At 53.4% G+C, this 19,155-nt stretch overlaps 1 protein-coding gene across 1 annotated transcript in view; it reads left to right on the top strand.

Moving 5' to 3' along the window:
• Window positions 1-6,910: 6,910 nt before the first annotated feature.
• FGF18 (fibroblast growth factor 18) overlaps window positions 6,911-19,155 on the top strand; it is a 35,803-nt gene continuing 23,558 nt past the window's right edge. Inside the window, exons 1-2 of the mRNA XM_081520574.1 lie at window positions 6,911-7,501; window positions 7,669-7,705. Coding sequence (XP_081376700.1) covers window positions 7,470-7,501; window positions 7,669-7,705 — 69 coding nt within the window. The 5' untranslated portion in view covers window positions 6,911-7,469. The remainder of the gene's footprint in view (window positions 7,502-7,668; window positions 7,706-19,155) is intronic.

Genomic DNA, 19,155 nt, shown 5'->3' with positions numbered 1-19,155 from the left:
GGGTATAAATGCTAAAAATAAATGTAGTTAAGGGAAATCCCATGGATAGAGGAGTTTGGTGGGCTCCTTTGTCCATGGGGTCTCAGAGTCAGACATAGCTGAGTATGTGCAACCTACTAGAAAATAACTTAATCTTTTTACTTTTAAATCTCTACTGTACTGCCTCTACCTAATTTTGAAAAACATTTAATATTTTCATTTACCAATTTTGAGAATGATGGTTGATGTCTTAGTATACCTGAAAGTAACAAGTGTTCTGAATTCAAATTTTTTGTAACTTCAGAGTATTTTTTCAAAACTTCATAAAAATTTTTTGTTGAAGTATAGCTGATTTAGAATGTTGTGTTATTCTGCTGTACAACAGAATGATTCGGTTTATACACATATAGACAATTCTTTTTAAAAATGTTTTCCATTATGATTAATCCCAGGAATATATTGAATATAGGACCTTGTTGTTTACATTCTGTGTGTAATATTTTGCATTTTGTAACACCAAATTCCTAGTCCATCCCTCCCCTACCTGCCTTCCATTTGGCAACCACAAGTCTATTCTGTTTCTGTTTCACAGATAGGTTCATTTGTGCTATGTTTTAGATTCCACATACAAGTGCTACATGGTATTTGTCTTTCTCTTTCTGACTTGGTATAGTAATCTGTAGTTGGATCCATGTTGGTACAAATGGCATTATTTCATTCTTTTTTTTAAATGGCTGAGTAATATTCCATTCTCTCTTCTCCTCACCCTCTCCAGTGTTTATAGACTTTAATGATGTCTACTGAATTTGGGTTTAAATCCATTTTCTTTATCTCAGACCTTTACTGATCCATTTCTTCCACAGAGCTTGGGTTCCTTATTTTAAAAGTGGCATTTAGAGATCACAGCCTGGGTGGGAGTTGATGGCTCATTAATACTGAGCCAATATTGTTTAGCAGACTTAACCTGGATGATCAGATCAGACCCTTTGCAAAAAGAACATTTTTGAGTAGTAGGAGGGCAAAGATAAAACACTTGTCTGCTGGAAGCTTCTCTTGTTTGATACCTTCTCATTTTGGTATCTTTAGGTCATGGGTGAGAACTCTACAGACTTACCTTCAACCTGAACCAGAGGACAAAATAGGTTAATAAGGGAGGCTATTCGAGAGCTGTCCAAATTACTGGATCATGCATATGGTAATAAAATGAGATTTATAGTCCTGTGTAAAACTTGTAAAAGCTATTTAGTTAATGGGGAGGGGATTGTGTATATACAGTGTCAGGATGGGGCTGTTTTTGTTTGAGATTATGTAAGAAAAGGTTACGAGTCACAAAATAAAAGGTTAGTGGTCTGGGCTGTGGAGATACAGGGTTAAAGTTACTGCAGAAAGTCTAAGGCTACCTTCTAGCCAGATCTTAACAAAAGAACCAGTTGCTCCCTGATTCATGAACTTGGCAGTAGACATCCCATTTTAATGCTGCGAAAGTTCCAAGAGCTGATCTAGAGAAATTTTACAGCTGCATCTGTGCTAAGGGTCTACTTTTCTTCCTGAGCTAATTGATCCTCTTATTGATTTTCTTAGGCTGAAGTTTCTCTCATCTTTGTCTCCAAAATATATTGTATAGACTCCCTGAATTTTGTGGTTCTTAGGTTTGGAAAGGTGGAAAAGGAATGTCAGGTTGCAGTGTTCACTTTCACTCAAGTGTACTTTCACTTGAAAATGAGGTGGAAAGAATCTGAACATTTACATACATCTAAGTGTTTAGGATTAATCAGCAGGCAGAACACTTAACTTCCCTCCAGAGGTTCCTTTCCATTGGGCAAGCAGTATACATACATTCTCAACTACCCTTGAGACAACCAGCCAATTTTTGCCGATGAGATCTGCTCAGAAAATTGCGAACTTGCTAGCCTAGAGCTGGGATTTGAATGTACGTGTGTGCAACTCCCCAACACCGAAGTAGCACGCAGCCACCTGGTCTCAGCTACCATACTAGCTGGACTAGTAACAGCTTTTTCGCCTCAAGGCCACTGTGAATGTATCCAGGCTGCATTAAGCCTTTTACAAACAGACTGGACTTTGGCCCTTACTTATCAAGCCTTTGTTAAATTGCCAAACAAATGGGTATATCCACATTGAGTACTGAAAGTGTTAGTCACTCAGTTGTGTCCAACTCTCTGCAACTTTATGGACTGTAGCCTGCCAGGCTCCTCTGTCCATGGAATTCTCCAGGCAAGAATACTGGAGTGGGAGGCCATTTTCTTCTCCAGGGGATCTTGCTGACGCTGGATTGAACGCTGGTTGAACGCTGGTCTCACACACGGCAGGCAGGTTCTTTACCATCTTTACTATCGGAGCCACCGGGGGAGCCAGTGAGGACTAGCTGGCAATAAAAAGGGGCAAGACTGCCAACAGCAACCAGATGGGACTTGCCAGGTAGTTCAGAGGTTAAGACTCGACTTTCCAGTGCAGAGGGCACAGGTCTGATGACTGGTCAGGGAACTGGGATCCCACAAGCTGCGCGGTGCAGCCAAAAAGGAGTGAGGATGAATCTCAAACAAGCTGAGCAAAAGGAGCCATACACAGAAGAGCAGGTACTGTATACGGATGCATTTACGTGAAACTGGAATCTAGTGCCAGCAGATGAATGGTAATTTGAGGGATGGGTGTGGGGAGATTGCTCAAGAAAGGTTTACATAAGTATAAATATTTGTTGAACTCCAAGCATTTAAAAGTTGTACATAAATAGTGCCTTAAAAGCCCTTTGAAGGCTAATCTACTTCAAGTGAAAGTGAAGTCGCTCAGTCGTGTCGTGTTTGCTCTTCGCAAACCCATGGATTGTAGCCTACCAGGCTCGTCCGTCCAGGGGATCTTCCCGATCCAGGGATCAAACCCGAGTCTCCCACATTGCAGGTAGACACTTTACCCTATGAGCCACCAGGGAAGCTCTATCGACTTAAAGCCACAGCCCAAAAGTTGAGAGATGTTAACATTCGGTGGGAATTTTTAGGACTTCGAGCCTGGGAGACAGCATCTCAAGTGACTGAGAGAACTCTTTGGAGGAGGTGGGTGGAGGAGTCGGGTTATATAGAAGTTTGCAACAAAGAGCAGGTAGTCTGAACGTCAAAAGTGTTTTTGTGAATTAAAACCAGATACCTCAAGGAATTTAGCGCTTTTCTATATATGGGAAAATGCAAGAGCCTGGGCTCATTGAAATCATGCCTTCCATGTGCATCTGAGCTATCTGGGGCCAGTATCTTCCTGCCTTTTTCCTCAAGCTCACTGCAGGGAGTGGCTGTAGCCTGATGACTGCTGGATCATAGGTATTGTTCTTCCTGGTTGCCTAAGGGGCTCAGAAATTCACATTTGGAGGGCCAAAAGTGGCTCATCATTGACATCCTGGCTTACTGAATCGGCAGGAAATACTCCATTTCTCAGGCTTCTGATAGGTACCTACCTCTTGTTTTCACCCTCTTGCAACTCGTGGCTAACTCACACCCTTCCTTTTCCCACTTGGAGGCAATTGATATCTTTTCCCTGGTATACTTTGCATGGCTGGCTTTCCCACCTTTGGGTCTTAGCCTGAGTATTGCTAATTGGTGCTCTCTATCCCATTGTTTTGGAGAAGGAAATGGCAACCCACTCCAGTGTTCTTGCCTGGAGAATCCCAGGGACAGGGGAGCCTGGTGGGCTGCCATCTATGGGGTCTCACAGTCGGACTGATGCGACTTAGCAGCAGCAGCATCCCATTGTTTTCCTTCCAAGTGCTGATAAGCTTGAATTTATCTCTTATTTGCTTATTGCCCGTCTTCCTTAGTAGAAGTGACGTGCGTTTTAAAGCAAAGGCCTTTTCTGCCTTCTCCCAGGGCCTGATGGCAATAAATAGTGATTGAATAAGTTGGAGAGAAGTGACTACCAAACTAGTGACCTATATTGCTACATGAACATGTCAAATTTGAATAGAAAAAGCTCATTTAAGATTCATTTGTATGGTAAATCAATAGGTTTGAAGGTGTGAATGATGGGGGAAGGGAATAATGTGTAAAAATTTGATTAAGAGTAGAAAAGTTCTTTTCAATAAATTGAGAATGATCCTGCTTCCCTGCTTCATGAACAAAATAATAATGAGGTAGTAACCTGAAAACCCTAATCAGGATTATTAAATAATAACTAAAACCTTTGAAACCTTCATTGTGAGCCAGACCAAATGATCTCATTTGGTAACTCACAGCAACTCAACACTTGTTGCTGTTCTTAGATGTGGAAGATGTGGCTTGTAGATGAGGAAGCTTGCAGGAATTTATAAGGAAGTGTTGGAGGCAATAGTCAAAGCCAGGACCTCTCACTCTTGAGTTTACGCTCTTCAAGTTTACATCTCTTCAAGTCAATCCTATTTGTAAGTTAAGTAAGTGTTAGTCGCTCAGTCGTGCCTGACTCTTTGCGACCCCATGGACTGCAGCCCACCAGGCTCCTCTGTCCTTGAGATTTTCCAGGCAAGGATATACTGGAGTGGGTTGCCATTTCCTTCTCCAGGGAATCTTCCCAACCCAGGGATTGAACCTGGGTCTCCTGCACTGCAGGCAGATTCCTTACCGACAGCTACAAGGGACGCCCAATCCTATTTGAGTGACAACTTTATTTGTGAAATCAACAAACACTATCTGAGCCTTAAAAAAAAAAACTGCAAGCATTTTAGAATATGAGTAATGATGGACTCATTTCATTCAAAAGTAATAGAAAACAGTAATAGTATAGGAAACAAGTATTAATTCTTAGCCAGGAGATGCTTCAAACACCCCACTTTACCAGGTAGTAGGCCAAAACCACCTCTTGACTGGTCTGTCAGAGGTCTTAATAAAGTAAGATCAAGCACAGTGGTGATGTCACAGGACCCAAGGGGAGCATTTTTGTCCATCTCTTTTGGGTTGGTCATTGCATGCTATCTTGGGATTTACCAGCTCTAGCAATGAGAATGTAAATTCAGCCCAGTGGTTCAAGCAAGAACTTCCTGCATCACTCAGCATCTGGCTTTGAAAGGTTTTCTGCACTTGTGTTGAGTGCTGAAACAGGCTGTTTCAGATAGCCTCAGCTTTGGGCTTCCCTGGTGGTTCAGTGGTAAAGAATCTGCCTGCTAGTGTAGGAGACACGGGTTTGATCCCTGATCTGGGAAGACCCCACATGTTTTGGAGCAATTAAGCCCTTGTGCCACAACTACTGAGCCTGTGCTCTAGAGCTGGGGAGCTGCAACCGCTGAGCCTGTGTGCCTGGAGCCTGAGCTCTGCAACAAGAGAAGTCACTGCAGTGAGAAGGCCGCGCACCTCAACTAGAGAGTAGCCTCTGTGTGCTGCAACCAGAGAAAAGCCTGAGCAGCAACAAAGACCCAGCTCAGCCAAAAATAAACACATATAAAAAAAAACCAAACAGTATCTAAAAAAAAATAAGATAGCCTCAGCTTTGAAAGGGAACTTAAAGCAGCTTGCAGGGAGGCAGGGAGGCCTGATAGCCAGAACAACTGCTGATATTTCATATAGGAAGTGTTACTGTTGGATAGCGCCTATGGCAACCCACTCCAGTATTCTTGCCTGGAGAATCCCATGGACAGAGGAGCTTGGCAGGCTACAGTCCGTGGGGTTGCAAAGAGTAGGACATGACTGAGCGATTAAGCACAAGCACACCTCAGTTTCACTATAAGTGAAAACCCACAGTGAACATAGAAAACCATCAATCATGGCACATCAATCCATGACACAAGGACATTTTTAACCAAATAGTCTGGATTCCTGAATTTTGCTTTTTGAGCTTATTCAGTTTCTTTCCTACTACGACTATTTCCTTTAGTATCAGGCCAAAGTAGAGCCTGGCTGGCTGGAGCTTCAGACAGTGTGAGGCAGTTATGTGAGATAAGAACGCCTGCATTCTGAGGTTGGTGGGAAGGACAGTAGTGGTGCCTCTGAAAGAAGCAGAGGGGGTAGGTAAGAAGAGATGCTCTCAGAAGGGACCTGGTTAAAAGTCAAACTGCTTGGTATGCAAAGAAGAACAAATCTCAGCCTAGAGGCCAGAAGAGGGCCTCGAGTGGTCGCTGACCAGAGTCCTGCTGGCTCCTCCCGGGCCTGTATAGCCTGCCCGGGCTGGGCTGCAGTGGAGCCTTGAGGACGCTAGGTGGCAGCCGTGCGTTTCCAAAGGTGGCTCGCCCCTCAGAGAGCCCAGCTGGGAACCAACCCCGGAGCCCTGGAAGGGGGTGGGTGGGGGGCGTAAGAAACACCCTCAATGCCGCCTCCCTTTCAACGGCAGGGACGGAGATTAGAAGGGGGTTCACTTAGGGTGGCCAGCCTTCCCAGAGGGGCCTGGGCTACGCCACGATCCTCTGTGGACTCACAGGGTGGGTAAAAGCGACCCCCCTTACGTGGAGCCGCCCCGAGGGCTGGGCCTGACCCGCCCCCTCCCTGCTCCCCACTCCGGCGCTGGTGGGTGTGAGTGCGAGGAGAACGTGGGTGAGGAAGGACATTCTGCACCTAACTACGTTCTTGGGGACCGCAGCCGGTCCAGTTCTGGCAGCCTTGCGCCGTGGCGCGGGTCATTGCGCCCAGGCGCAGAATTTCGACGGCTCCCAGCGCTCATCAGCTCCAGCGTCGTGGGCTCTGCCCCTTCGGAGCTGCCGGTCCCGTCGCCGAGAGTCTGAGCGCCTCCCTCCAAGCCGGAGCGCCAGGAGAAGAGGAGGCGGCAGTGGAGAGGCCGCGGCAGGCCGGCAAGCCGGCAGGGCCGCCTTTGATGTGGGCGCGGCGCACCCAGGCGAGCTGAGCGCCCGTCCGGCCGCGCCCCGAGGGGGGAGCCCCCGGGCCCCGCATCCTCATTGTGCCGGCTCGGGCCCGGGCCCGCCCCCGGCCCCCCGCCCCCTCGCCGCCCGCGCGTAGAAAACGCCCCGGCCGCCGCCAGTGGTGGGAGGCGGCGATGCGCACGGCCGGAGAGACGCGGAGGAGGAGACATGAGCCGGCGGGCGCCCAGACGGAGCGGCCGTGACGCGTTCGTGCTGCCGCCGCGCGCCCCGGCCCCGGAGCGCTGACCCCTGGCCGCGCGCAGCCCCACGCCCCGCCTGGAGAGTGTGCCCCAGCGTCCAGACCTTCCGCGCATGCTGCCCCCGGAGTGAGCCGGGCAGCCAGCCTCCCGCGGACGCCCGGACGGCCGGCCGGCCGGCAGAGAGCCAGGTTCCTCGCACCGGCGGGTGCCTCCTGCCCAGCGGCGGCCGCCTCGCAGCCCCCGCGCCAGCCCGGAGGGCGCAGCGCTCGGGAGGAGCCGCGCGGGGCGCTGATGCCGCAGGGCGCGCCGCGGAGCGCCCCGGAGCAGCAGAGTCTGCAGCAGCAGCAGCCGGCGAGGAGGGAGCAGCAGCAGCGGCGGCGGCGGCGGCGGCGGCGGCGGAGGCGCCCGGTCCCGGCCGCGCGAAGGGGACATGTGCAGGCTGGGCTAGGAGCCGCCGCCTCCCCCCCCGCCCAGCGATGTATTCAGCGCCCTCCGCCTGCACTTGCCTGTAAGCGCCCGCGCTCGAGGCTGCCCACCCTGCCCGGACGTCTGTCCGTGTGCCTGTGGCTCTGCCCGCCCCGCCGTTCTTTTGACTTTGCGGCTGCGTGTCTGTCTGTGCGCGCGTTTGCCTCCCTCCAGTCCCGATGACTTCCTCTCCCTCTCTCTCTCCCGCAGGTGTTTACACTTCCTGCTGCTGTGCTTCCAGGTACAGGTACGTGGGCTCCTGACTCTGACCTTCCCCCTGCACCCACCTGCCCCTGCCTCTCGGTCCGTGTCGGCCCCCTTCCCCCGGGCCGCGCCCCCTCCCTGGGCCCCACCCCTCCTGGGCGTGGAACAGTGCACCTGTTCCCAGGGCGCCGAAGGGCGGCTCCGCCTGCGCCCAGCGCGGACGGGGAACCGGCCAAGGGCAAGGGGCTCTGTTGCTGGACTCAGGCTGGCGCGGCCCCAGTCCGCTTCGGCTGGGAGAAGACCCTCGGAGCCAGAGGGCTCAGTCGCCACAATGTGCCGGGCCCCGAGCCCCTCGGCCCCGGTGAGGAGTTACGACGGAGGGATTTTCTCTGCCAACCGTCCGTTCACCATCTCCGCTCGCTCTTCCAAACAAAAAGGCTCCTTTCAACCGAGTAGATTCCGAGTCCAGGGAGAAAGCTTCAGTTGTAAATTACTCTGTGGTTTCAAAGGCGTTTGCAGCATTGAGAGAGAGACATGTGGAACTAGGAGGGGAGACGGGTGAGAGGGCGCAGAGCGGGGCACCTGGGCCGAGGGACCCTTGCCTGCGAGGCGGCTCCGGAACGGGCCGCGCTTCGCACACCCTCGCCCAAGGTGGTGCAGCCCTCGGCTGGTTCCCCGCCTCGCTCCCCGCTCGCTCACTCTCCTGAATCAGAAGAGGGCTTGGCGCTCAGCCTGGAAAGCACTTGCTAAAATCTGATCTGTTACTTCAGCAGCTTTCAGACTCGGGAAGGTCTTGGCACGCAGACAGTTGGAACGCTGGTGCTTCCAAAGCCGTGGAAATGAAGGAAAAGGGTTGAGGTGGGGGGGGCGGTGGCGGGAGGGAAAGAGAAGAGGGACTGAGGAGCCGACTTCAGCGCCGATTAGAACCAGACCAGGCTGTCTCAGCTTGGGGTGGGGGCGTGCGCAGAGGAAAGGGGACTAGGAAGTGCCAGCTGCCCTAGCCCCCCACCCACCTAGAGCTCTGAGGGAGGGGCCCTAGGAGGAGCTGGACTGGGGCCAGAAGAGATTGTCCGCCCCTTTCCCCTCCGGCTTGAAGGCAGGTGTCCTCACAGGTTAGAGAGCATGCTTACGCCATGGTTTCCTGGATTCTTGAGGTGCCCAGGGGTAGCCCCGAGCGGGAAAACGGTGGTTCTCCCAGCTGTGGGTGTTTTGTGCTGTTGGGGCTCAGCGGTCTCCTGCAGAGGGTGATGGCAGTAGCGGTAGTGGCTGTGGTGAAGGGTCTGCTTGTCTCCCCTCCCACTCCTAGGAGAGAATTGTTACCATCAAGATGGACTTTGAGCTGCGGGCAGCTAGTTGGGACTGGGGGCAGGAAGCATGGATGGACAGACTGATGGGTTCTTTCCCTCTGTTGGCCAGGCTGGGGTCCCCGGTGACTCTTTGAATCAATACAACTGGAGTCAGTAACTTAAGACTGGCTGTTTGCCAAGCAGATGTGACCCTATGTGGTGGCGGGGGGCGGGGTGGGGAATGGCTGGTGTCAGAGAGAGGGGCCAGTGCCTGGCATGGCCTGCCTGGTTTGCAGCTGAGTCCCCAGGCAGAGGGCAAGCCCCAGGGTCACTCCAGGGAACTGCTTGTCCGACCTGGGTGAGACCCCTTTCCCAGTGTCCTGAGCCTGCGGGCGGGGACAATGAAATGGGCGTGAAGTAGAGAGAGATGGGTTCAGACCTTGTTGCCCAAGCCTCTTGCTGTCTGCTGCCTCTTGGTCCTTGAGGCGGGGTCCTGGAGGGGATGCTGTGTGGTCTTTGTGTTCTCTGGGAGAATGTCAGGGAGGGAAGCTGGACTCTGCATCCCACCTTCACGTCCTGGCTGGAGCTCGAGCCAGCCTTTGGGGGAAAGAAGCTGGGGTGGCCCATCTGGGTTGGGTCTTCAAGCAGGTGAGGGAGTCTCCCTCCCCTCCCCTCACTGCCCCCACCTCTCCCCTTTGCAGTCTTTCCCCTTCTAAACTGCCTTAGGTCTGACTGATGTTTTTAACCCATGGTCCATGTACCCTTGGGATATCTAAGGATAGGATTATGGGGAAGGGGTTTGAAACAGTGTTCAAAATGGTGCCCAAATATGCAGTGTCTGTGAGGGTGTTCTCAGCTCCCCAGGATTTTTGAAAGCACCCGTGATGGCTGAAAGATAAAGCAACACTAACCTAGGGAGTTACAGACAAGGTTGGCAGGTACAAATCCTCCTTTATGCTCTAGGGCCAAGGTAGAGTGGCCTTAGAGGTGACGATGAGGGGTGGGGCCCCCCACAGGAGTCCACAGAAGTCTGGAGTCTCCCCACTGCAGTGTTGGGCCACCATCCAGAGAGCAGCTATTTGCTGGACAGTGTGCATTTGGAGGGTGGTTGTGAGAGTACCTTTGGTGAGCAGGACCCAGGGGAGGCTCCCCGCATGGTGGGAAGGCTCAGGACTTTGCCATCCTGTGGATGGGTCTGAGCCCCAGCTCCATCTTTCCCTATACACAGACCTTTGTGAGACTTAAGTTTCATCGTGGGTGGCCCTGAGGATGAAATGGCATATGATAAGGTGTGCAAGAGGTTTTGTGAATTCTCATCACCCAGGAGGGTATGTGGCTCTGTCAGAAACTCTATATACTTAACACCCTTCCCTCCCCCGCCCTAGTGTTTTGGAGAACTGGTCCAGTCCTAGCAATGGAGTTTCTGGGCTCCTCCCTCTTCCCGTCTATTAGGCACCAAGCCCCCGGTGGGCCCCCTGCCCCCAGCCACATTTCTCTGAGCACAGTCAATGCCAGACACTGCCCCCACCCCCCAGTGTGGTGAGCCCTGCCCTCCCCCAGCGGCCACCCCCAGGAGCGAGAAGCTGGGAATTTAATAAAATCCTTTCTCCACACGACTTGGGACACCGTGGATAGCTCAAATCGGAAGAATTTTAAAAATTTCCGAGGGGAGCAAGCGGCGTGACCAGTAAATTGCTTTTCTGCACTTGGCTGAGCCCTGACAATGACAGCGGGCTGGGCCTTTCACGCAGCTCGGCCGGCACCTGCCTGACATTGTTCCTGCCGCCAGGCTCCGCTAGGTCCTGGCCTTCCCCAGACAGGCCAGTGGTGAGGCCGCCAGGGCAGGGGGGCTCCGAGAGCCCCGCGGTCCCTCCCTCCCACAGCGCTGCTTCCTCCCTCACCACGCTTTTCAAGGCTGGAAGTGTCCTTCCCAGCCTTGGCCTGACCACCCCTACACCTGGCCTCCTCAGTGAGGGTTAGAAGCTTCCTTCCAGTTTGCTAGGATGGCGAAGCCAGGGACAGAGTCCTCTGGGACTTAAAAAGAATGGAAAGCTGTCCTATCGGGTTGCACTTTTAATTTCTGCAAGAAGCAAGCAACCTCATCGATCCGTTAGTCTGACCAGTCAGGTATTCCTTCATCACATATTGGCCCCAAGCCTGGTTCTTGCTGGCCCTAGAACAAGGCTAGTCGCTTCCTGGCCTCACGGAGCCCCTGGTCTAGAGAAAGAGTGTGCCAGATCGACAGGAGTTCCTTCGATGCCCTCCTTCCCATGATGTGAAGTGTTGAGAGGCGGTCTCCTGTCTGACAGAGGGGAAACCAAGGCTGGGGAGAAATGACCTGCCTTTGTTGAGCAAGTTCTGCTTGTAAGAATTTCCAAGTGGCTCTTGCATCAGGAAGTTTGTTTCATGCTACCACGCGACAGGGGAGACTGAAGTAGGTGAGGAGGATATTCCCATCTCCCAGATGGAGAAACTGAGGCCCAGAGTGGGGAAGCAGTTTGTCCAAGGCCACGGCTAAACTTCAGGTCTCTGAAATCAGGGTCTCGTATTCTTTCCAGCACAGCAGGCAGACTTTTCGAGAAATACTGAAATGAATCAGAAAGAATACTGATGGGGACGCTGAGTCTCCAGAGCCATGCTAGGGGTCCTTAATGAGAGATCTGGTGATCTGGTTGGATCTCCATGATAGGATCCCTGTAGTTGGGCTCAGAGGCTGGTGGGGGCCTGGGGGCTGTCTGTGGTTAAGGGCATCTGATTTGGTGTCCTCAGGCCCTGATCGTCCTGGAATGTTCTGGTCTGAAAGGGTTTCCAAGCTAGAGGTAGGAGTTTTGTAGGGGGCACAGGGCTGGTGGATTCAGCCCTTTCCCCGCATGGAAGAGGAGAGGGGCACCCTACCAGCCTTCCTGCAGCCCAGGAGTGTCACCTGCTCTGAGGCAAGGAGGTGGATTTTTAAAATTTCTTGTGGTTGGCACTGCCGGAGTCCAGCAAACTCTGGGTAGCATGTCAGGGCCACAATGTTGCCTCTTCCCTGCCCTGGCGACTGTGAGGGCACAGTGGGCCCCCAAAAGGAGGTGGGTGGGGGCAGGGAGGAGACTTTCTGCTCTCAGCTGGTCCTGATCTCATCCTGGAGCAGAGATGTTCTTGGTGTGGGAAACCAGGGTGCAGGCACGTCCAGCTGCCAACTTCACCGGGAGCGCCCGCCAGGTGTTACAGATTCGTTACGTGATTGACGGTTTCTCACGGCACCTAGGCTGTGCCTCACGAGCAGCCTGAGATTAGGAATTCTCAGATGAAGGGAGTGAGGCTCAGGGGCACGGAGTAATCTGCCCTCAGTTGCATGGCAGGAGAGTGAGGCAGAGTGGGGTTCAGCTCTAGCTTGGCCATTCTAGGACCCAGGCTTATGAAACAGCTCTTTAAGGCTCCAAGTCTGCCAGCAGCTTGGTTCAGAGAGTCACTCTGTCTTGTCTTTGCTGTGTGATCTTGGGCAAGTTACTTAACCTCTCTGGGTCTCAGCTTTTGCATGGATAAAATGGGAAGGAAACAACCAGTAAAACAGTTCCTCATTCCTGAGGATGTGGAGCAGGGGAGAGTGCAGAGCCTAGGGCTCTGAAATCTTACCTGCATTTCAAGACTTTTGCTCTGGGAGGATTCCCTCCGTCTCCCTGTGAGCGGCATAAGCCCCACTTGCCCATGTCACTCCACCTCCTGGTGGCCGGCGGGTAAGGAAGGGGCAGGAGTTGTCTGATGGACATCTGTGTGCTCCATATCTCGTGCTGGGTTGCGCTTGCCCTTCACTCGCAAGAACCCGTGGCCAAGCACTTAGGGGAGCGTAACGCTGAGGGCCCTGCCAGTGAGGCTGAGGAGAGCCGCCGGGCCTCAGGGAGGGCCGAGGCCTGCTGCTGGCGCTTTGTTCTGGAACATCGAAGGGTGAGCGGGCCCCTCAGGCTTCAGTCAGACTTGCTGATTGTGGCTGGGGGGTGACTGGCTTTGTTTGTTCTGACATCCAAATGGCATAAGGCCTCAAGTCCATTTAAAATACTGCTTTGCTGAGGATGGGGCCAAAGACAAGCCCCCATGGGCCACAGAGCAGAAATGTGCTGAGGATGCTTGGATGGCGTCCTGGCTCGGTCCCCAGCCCCCTCACTGAGCCTCAGGGTACCCACCCGGGTGTCAGTGGCGTGAGCTGGGCAGCTTCTGTGAAGCTTGAGTGTGGGGGCCCTGGCATAGGAGGAACCTTGGTTTGAGTCCCGTCTGTGCTGCTGAACAGCTGCCTAGCCAGTGTCTTAACCTTGCAGCCTTTGCACTCAGTTTTCCCCATCTGTGTAATGGAGGCAGGAAAGGTACCTACTTCTTAAGGGTTCTGGTGAGGAGGACTAAGCAGGACAATGCACAGAGCAGCTAGCACTGTGGCCTCATGCAGTAAATAACTGAGTAATTGTCATTGTTCGATGGAGCATATGCACTGTGTGTGTTGACGAGCTGCACAGTGCTGGAGAAAGCTAGAAGGACCTGCTCCTTGCCTCGGGGATATCAGGCCCCCTCTGTCTGAGCACAGATCTTGGGTTTAGGTCTGAATTTTATCCTCATTGCATCACTCACAGGCTGTGTGCCCTTGGGAAAGATTTTAACCTCTCTGAGTCTCTTATCTCCTCATCAGTTGAGAAATAGGAATAGTAATACCACTCCTTGGGAACAGTAATGGAAGCCATATCATGAACCCGATCTTCAATAGGCATTCAATTATGGTGCTTCTCATTAGCAATCATGGCTGACCCTGGACTGAGTTTTGAGCGGGATGAAGAAGATATCTAAGGCTTCGGCACTTTTCCTGAATGCTCCCTGTGAAGACATGGCAGGTGCTTTGGGCAGAGTGGCTTTTTACCACTCTCCCCATCCCACTGCTGCCTCAGAACCCCTTCGTACCTTGTTACTATCTATGACCCAGCGCGTTCTCTGCTGGGGCTCACAGGGATGAATAGGAGCTCAGGCTCTGGACTCCTCCTCCCTGGGTCATACCCCACCTCGGCCACGTGGAAGGTGGATGACTGAGGGACTTCTTGTTTTCTCTGTGGCTCAGGGTGGGAACTCCCCCTTGGGGTTGCTGGAGGGGTGCGTTTTGGGCCCTTGGGAGAACCACTGGCTGCAGCACCTGGCTCATTGTGAGCATTCAGTGAATATGAGCTACAGTGACGCATTTGACTCTGCTGTGCCTAGAGTCCTGCCTGTCCGTCAGCTCCTGGTTCCTACAAGTCAAAGGAGGACTGGCACAGCCCTACCATGCAGCATTAATGTTGGGTCAGAGAGTAAGGGGTGAGGGGAGCAGCTTCCCCTGAGGGCCAGGCACCTGTATTGAACCCCCTCAACCCTGTACCAGCTGAGGGCCACAGGGTATTCAGGACCTGTCCCAACACTCAGGGACTTGGGTGAAATCTGTGCAGAGGGACAGGGGGCTCAAGGGTGCAGTGGGTGTTCTGATGAAGGGCCTTGAAACTAAACTCAGGGCAAGGGGATGATCTGGCCAGGAAAGGAGTTCCATTTGAATCTTGAAAAAAGAACAAGCTAGGTGAAGAGTCTGAGCCTGCCTCTGTGTGTGTGTGTGTGTGTGTGTGTGTGTATGTATGCAAGCGTGTGCACACAGGAAAGCCGTTGCAGACACATGGAGCATTTCTGCATGGAGCAGGGAACAGCCTGATGTGCTCAGGGGACTCCAAACTGTTTGGAGTGGCTGGTGCATCAAGTTCAGGAATGGGGGTGAAGTAAAAGGTCATGATGGGCCTTGAAGGCCAGAATAAAGGGCTTATTTATTACCTCTTTGACGTGCAGGACCACTCTCCCCACCCAAGGGCTTCCAGGAAAAGGGACTGGAAGGGATGAGAAAGGGAGGAAAGAAGGGAGCGTGGGTCTGTAGGAGTCCTGCCCCCTCCCACAAGCTGGCTCCAGGGTTGACTGGCTGCGGTGCCCATATTGACGATCTGTACAGAGAGGCTGATGTATGGGGAGGAGGTGCTCCCGGTCAGCGCCTTGGGTGGCAGCACCCCCTCCCGTGGTGATGCTCAGCCCTGCCAATCAATACATTGACAACCCCGGGAGCTTAATGGACAGGCTGGGGGTGGGGAAGTACCCTTTGGAGGGTCACTGTGTCCTGACTGGGATGGATGTGGCGAGTGTGACGGCAGAGAGGGGAGGAGCCCGGAGCTGCGGGGTGGGTGGGGGCGTGGGTCTGAGTGAGCCAAGCTCAGATTCAGGGGTGGGCCCAGCCTTTCTCCTCCCCTTCCTGTCCAGGGGTGGCAGCTTGGGGAACCTGACGGGCTCTGGAGCCAGAGACAGGCCCTGGTCTTGGCGCATCTGTGTTGGTCCACCTTGGGCAGATCCCTTGGCCTCTCTGCATCTCCTTGCATCATGGAGATGGTGATCGCTCTGACCTGCTCAGGTCCTGTGAGGAGCAAGGAAGCGGGGCCTGCAGAGTGCTTAGCTCAGGCCCTGGCACTGAGCACATGCCCCCTAGGTTGGTGCCAGCATTAGTTTCGCCCTCAAGGACAATAATAATCCACAGAGCTCTGTGACTGGCATCAGATCCTGGGCAGGAGGCCAGGCTTGCTCTCGAGGAAGAGTTTGGGAGCTGCCTTTCAGCTTGGAAAGGGTGCTGACTCTACCAGGGACCACTCCTGGAGGGGAGTGCAGGTCTTGGGGTTGAACCCAGAATTTGGAGAAGCTCTGAAAGCCCTAAGCACGGCCGGCCTGACATTGCTCCTAGAGCAGGAGGCAGGCGGTGGTGGAATGTGGCCGGAAGTCTGGGGGCTGCCTCTCCTGGGACCGGGGAGACCCTCCCTTTCTGGGCAGGCTGCCTGAAGACAGGAGCATGGGTTTTGTGAGGCCTCAAGAATGGGGACCTGGGCGGGAGGGGGCAGTCTGAGCCCATCCTCCTCTCTTAGGTAGGATGGTGAGCTCAAGGCCTTCAGTCCTTTCATGTTTAATCCTCCGCCTCAGTCCCTGCCCCACTGGCTTGTGGCCAGAGTCAACTTCTTTCCTGAATGGGGGAGAGGAGGTGGGTGACAGAGAGAAGGGAGAATGAAGCAGGCCAGGCTGAAGAGGAGGGGAGCGTGTGTTCTAAGCTGAGCTGGATCCAAATTTTGATCCTTTTTTGCACCAATTCTGTGCAATGTAACCTATCTGAGCCTCAGTTTCCTAATCTGGGAAATGGGGATAATGATCATACCAACTCATAGGGCTGCTCTGGGGATGGCATGAGATAATTTACCTAAAGTTGTTCTTAGCACAGAGGACATGCTCCATAAGTTGTGGCTGTTTAGACAATAAGACAAAAGAAAAAGAAAAAATGTACTTATGATTACTAATGTTTTTCTGAGATAAATAATTGTAAGCAATCTCATTCTGCTGATGAGAAAACTGAGGGTTAAAGAAATCAAATAAGTTGGTGATTTGCAATGGAGCCAGGTCACACTTGAGGTCAGTGAGTGTTAGTTACCTTGTTGAATGTGTATGATGTGGGTGTCCAGATGTAACGTGCGTTTGTAGGAGATGTGGCCGATGTTGGTGAGAGGTAGGCCCAGGAAGAAATAGGAAATTCCTGCCAACATGCCTTCAGAGCCATGAGGGATTGGGGAGATGGAAACCTGGAAGCTGGCTTTGGCATGGGGGGCTAACCCCAACATCTTTTCACCCATGTTAGTTTCCCTCCATGGTGCCTAAGAGAGGAGGCTTGGAAGGTAGGTGGGGGCTGGATGGTAAAGGACTACGTGTGGGTGCTGTGCTATGGACAGTGGGGAGCCAGGTGGATTCTGGAATAGGGGAACCCCCCACTGTGAGACTGCAGGCAACGACAGCGAGCTCTGTTCCACCAAGTATCACCATGTCCATACTAGGTTCCGGGGGACAGCTCGGGGCGGGGACAGCGGAGCCTACTGGGCCATTGCTGCCCCGTGCAACTCCTGGGTCCGGGCGTGAATATTCCCATCAGAGCCCAAGCGCTCAGGTGAGGGAGGGGGCCCATAGGAGGTAATCATGGTCTTGGTCAGGCTTCAGGGGGACACCCACCGCAGGCTACCCTCTAGTGGGAAAAGCTGCCTCGACCCAAAAGGTGGGTATGTGGTGGGTGGGGAAAGAGCCTCTTGTAAGGCACGTAGCTCTGTCCCAGGAGACAGCCTGTCTGTCCAGCCCCGCTCACCGCAGGAGAGCTGTGCATGTTGATTTCTGCCACACTGCAGCCTTTCAGCACCCCTGGAGATTCTGCACCTGAACAGGTGTTAGCCAGGTAGAGAGCAGCTCTGACTGCTCCAGGAAGGCCTGGAAGACAGGCCCCCTCTTGGGCAGTGAGGCCAAGTAGCAGGAGAGGGGAGGGAGAGGACGCTCCTGCTTTGCCTGAGCCCCACAGGCAGACCCCGGGGAGGCACCTCAGAGCCCAGTGCATGAAATGGACTGGCACCGCTGCCTTCCTCCACAGGAGGCTGAAGAAGTTTGACGAGGTACCATGTTTTGAGGTCTTCTTAGCAGAGCGCCTGAAACAGAGGAGAGCTTAGCGATTGATAGCAATTGATGGCTTTGAAAACCCTCTCTTGGCACTCAGCTCATCTGGTTAGTAAGTGGTGGGCTGATTTTGGCGGCTAGGACCCTCTCATCCTAGCCACAGTTATATAGCAAACATTTGCCAGGTGCAAAGGTAGAGATTCAGGGATACACCAGGTAAACTGGACTCTGGGGACAATGAACAATGTGTTACAGTAGTGCCCAGAGGCTATAACCCAACCTGAGGCCAGAGGAGAGGAAACAGGTGCCTTCCAGAGGAGGCACCTGAGGGCAGGGGCCAGCCAGGCAGAGAGGACTGGGTGCCTTTTTCCTTTTAAACTTTTTATTTTGTATTGTAGACCCAGGTGGCACAGCCATAAAGAATCCACCTGCAATGCAGGAGACACGGGTTCGATCCCTGGGTCGGGAAGATCCTCTGAAGAAGGAAACGGCAACCCCCCTCCAGTATTCTTGCCTGGAGAATCCCACGGACAGAAGAGCCTGGCGGGCTACAGTCCAGGGGGTCGCGAAAGAGTCGGACATGACTGAGCACATGTGCAAGCTTTAGCCAGGGCTTTTGTTTTATGTCGGAGTGTATCTGATTGACAGTGCTGTGATAGTTTCAGGTGGACAGCAAAGGGACTCAGCCGTCGAGGATCCGGCCTGTGCAAAGACCTGCAGCCCCCAGAGGTCCTGCCCAAGAAGCCCGGGGCGCTCCCTGCCTTTCCAAACAGACGGACTCTGTCTCCATGTCAGAGGCCACCCAGTGACCTCCCTTGGGATTGACCTGGCCACTGAGTGTGGTTCACATGGTGGGAGCTGGGCAAGATGGATTGTCCCCCACATCCTGGGAATGGCCCCCGGACAGTCCCTGCTGACCCTGGGTCACCCGGCCACCTCTGTCCAGTGGGCCAGGAGGAAAATCGTTAATGGGAGGCTGGCTTCCGGGGCAGGACAGCTCCCCTCGGGGACCAGGGGTGAGGAGATTGGTTTGACCTCTGGTCAATAAGGTCTCCTGTGAGCAGGAGGAGATCAGGAGAAGAGCGAAGGAGGCCGGAGGCCGGGCCCTGGGGGAGGGGACAGGGCCGGTCCACCTTGGAAAGCCATTCCACAGGCCCACCAGGTGTGGGCCTTGGGGGGCACGCCAGCTCTATCCTCCCTGAGCATCAGGATGTGAAATGAAGCAGGTCCCAGATATGAGAACTGGCTTTGAATGGGCTGGCCACTGAAGGTCATGGAAGTGAAATGTGTGCACGTGTGGCGCGCCGGTGAACAGACCCTGCGCCCCTGGGCAGTGCAGTTCAGAGCAACCAACTCAAGTTTTCTGAGCCTTGGTTTCTACATGTGCTAAATGAGTTGATAAGCATTCCCATGTCCTAGAGCTGTCGGGATGATCAAAAGCACTAACATCTTCCCAAACTGTCATCTGAGCAGCCCAAGTGCCTTGTCCCTAAGGACGGGAGAGTGTGATCGACTTGTGTCATGGGGAGGCTTCTGTTTGTGGGGCTTCACCAAGAGCCCCTTAAAGGTATCCCTGGTATCCTCTCAGTAGCTTTTTGATTTTAATATCTATTTCCTGGGCTACACGGGGTCTTGGTTGTGGCACAGGCGATCTTTGGTCTTCATCGCAGCATATGGCATCTTTAGTTACGGCTTGTGGGCCCTAGTTCCCTGACCAGGGATC

Source organism: Giraffa tippelskirchi, chromosome 8 (assembly GCF_054371585.1).
Source record: "Giraffa tippelskirchi isolate mGirTip1 chromosome 8, T2T-mGirTip1v1.2.pri, whole genome shotgun sequence".
Classification (NCBI taxonomy): domain Eukaryota; kingdom Metazoa; phylum Chordata; class Mammalia; order Artiodactyla; family Giraffidae; genus Giraffa; species Giraffa tippelskirchi.
This window is presented reverse-complemented; position numbering and strand designations above follow the sequence as displayed.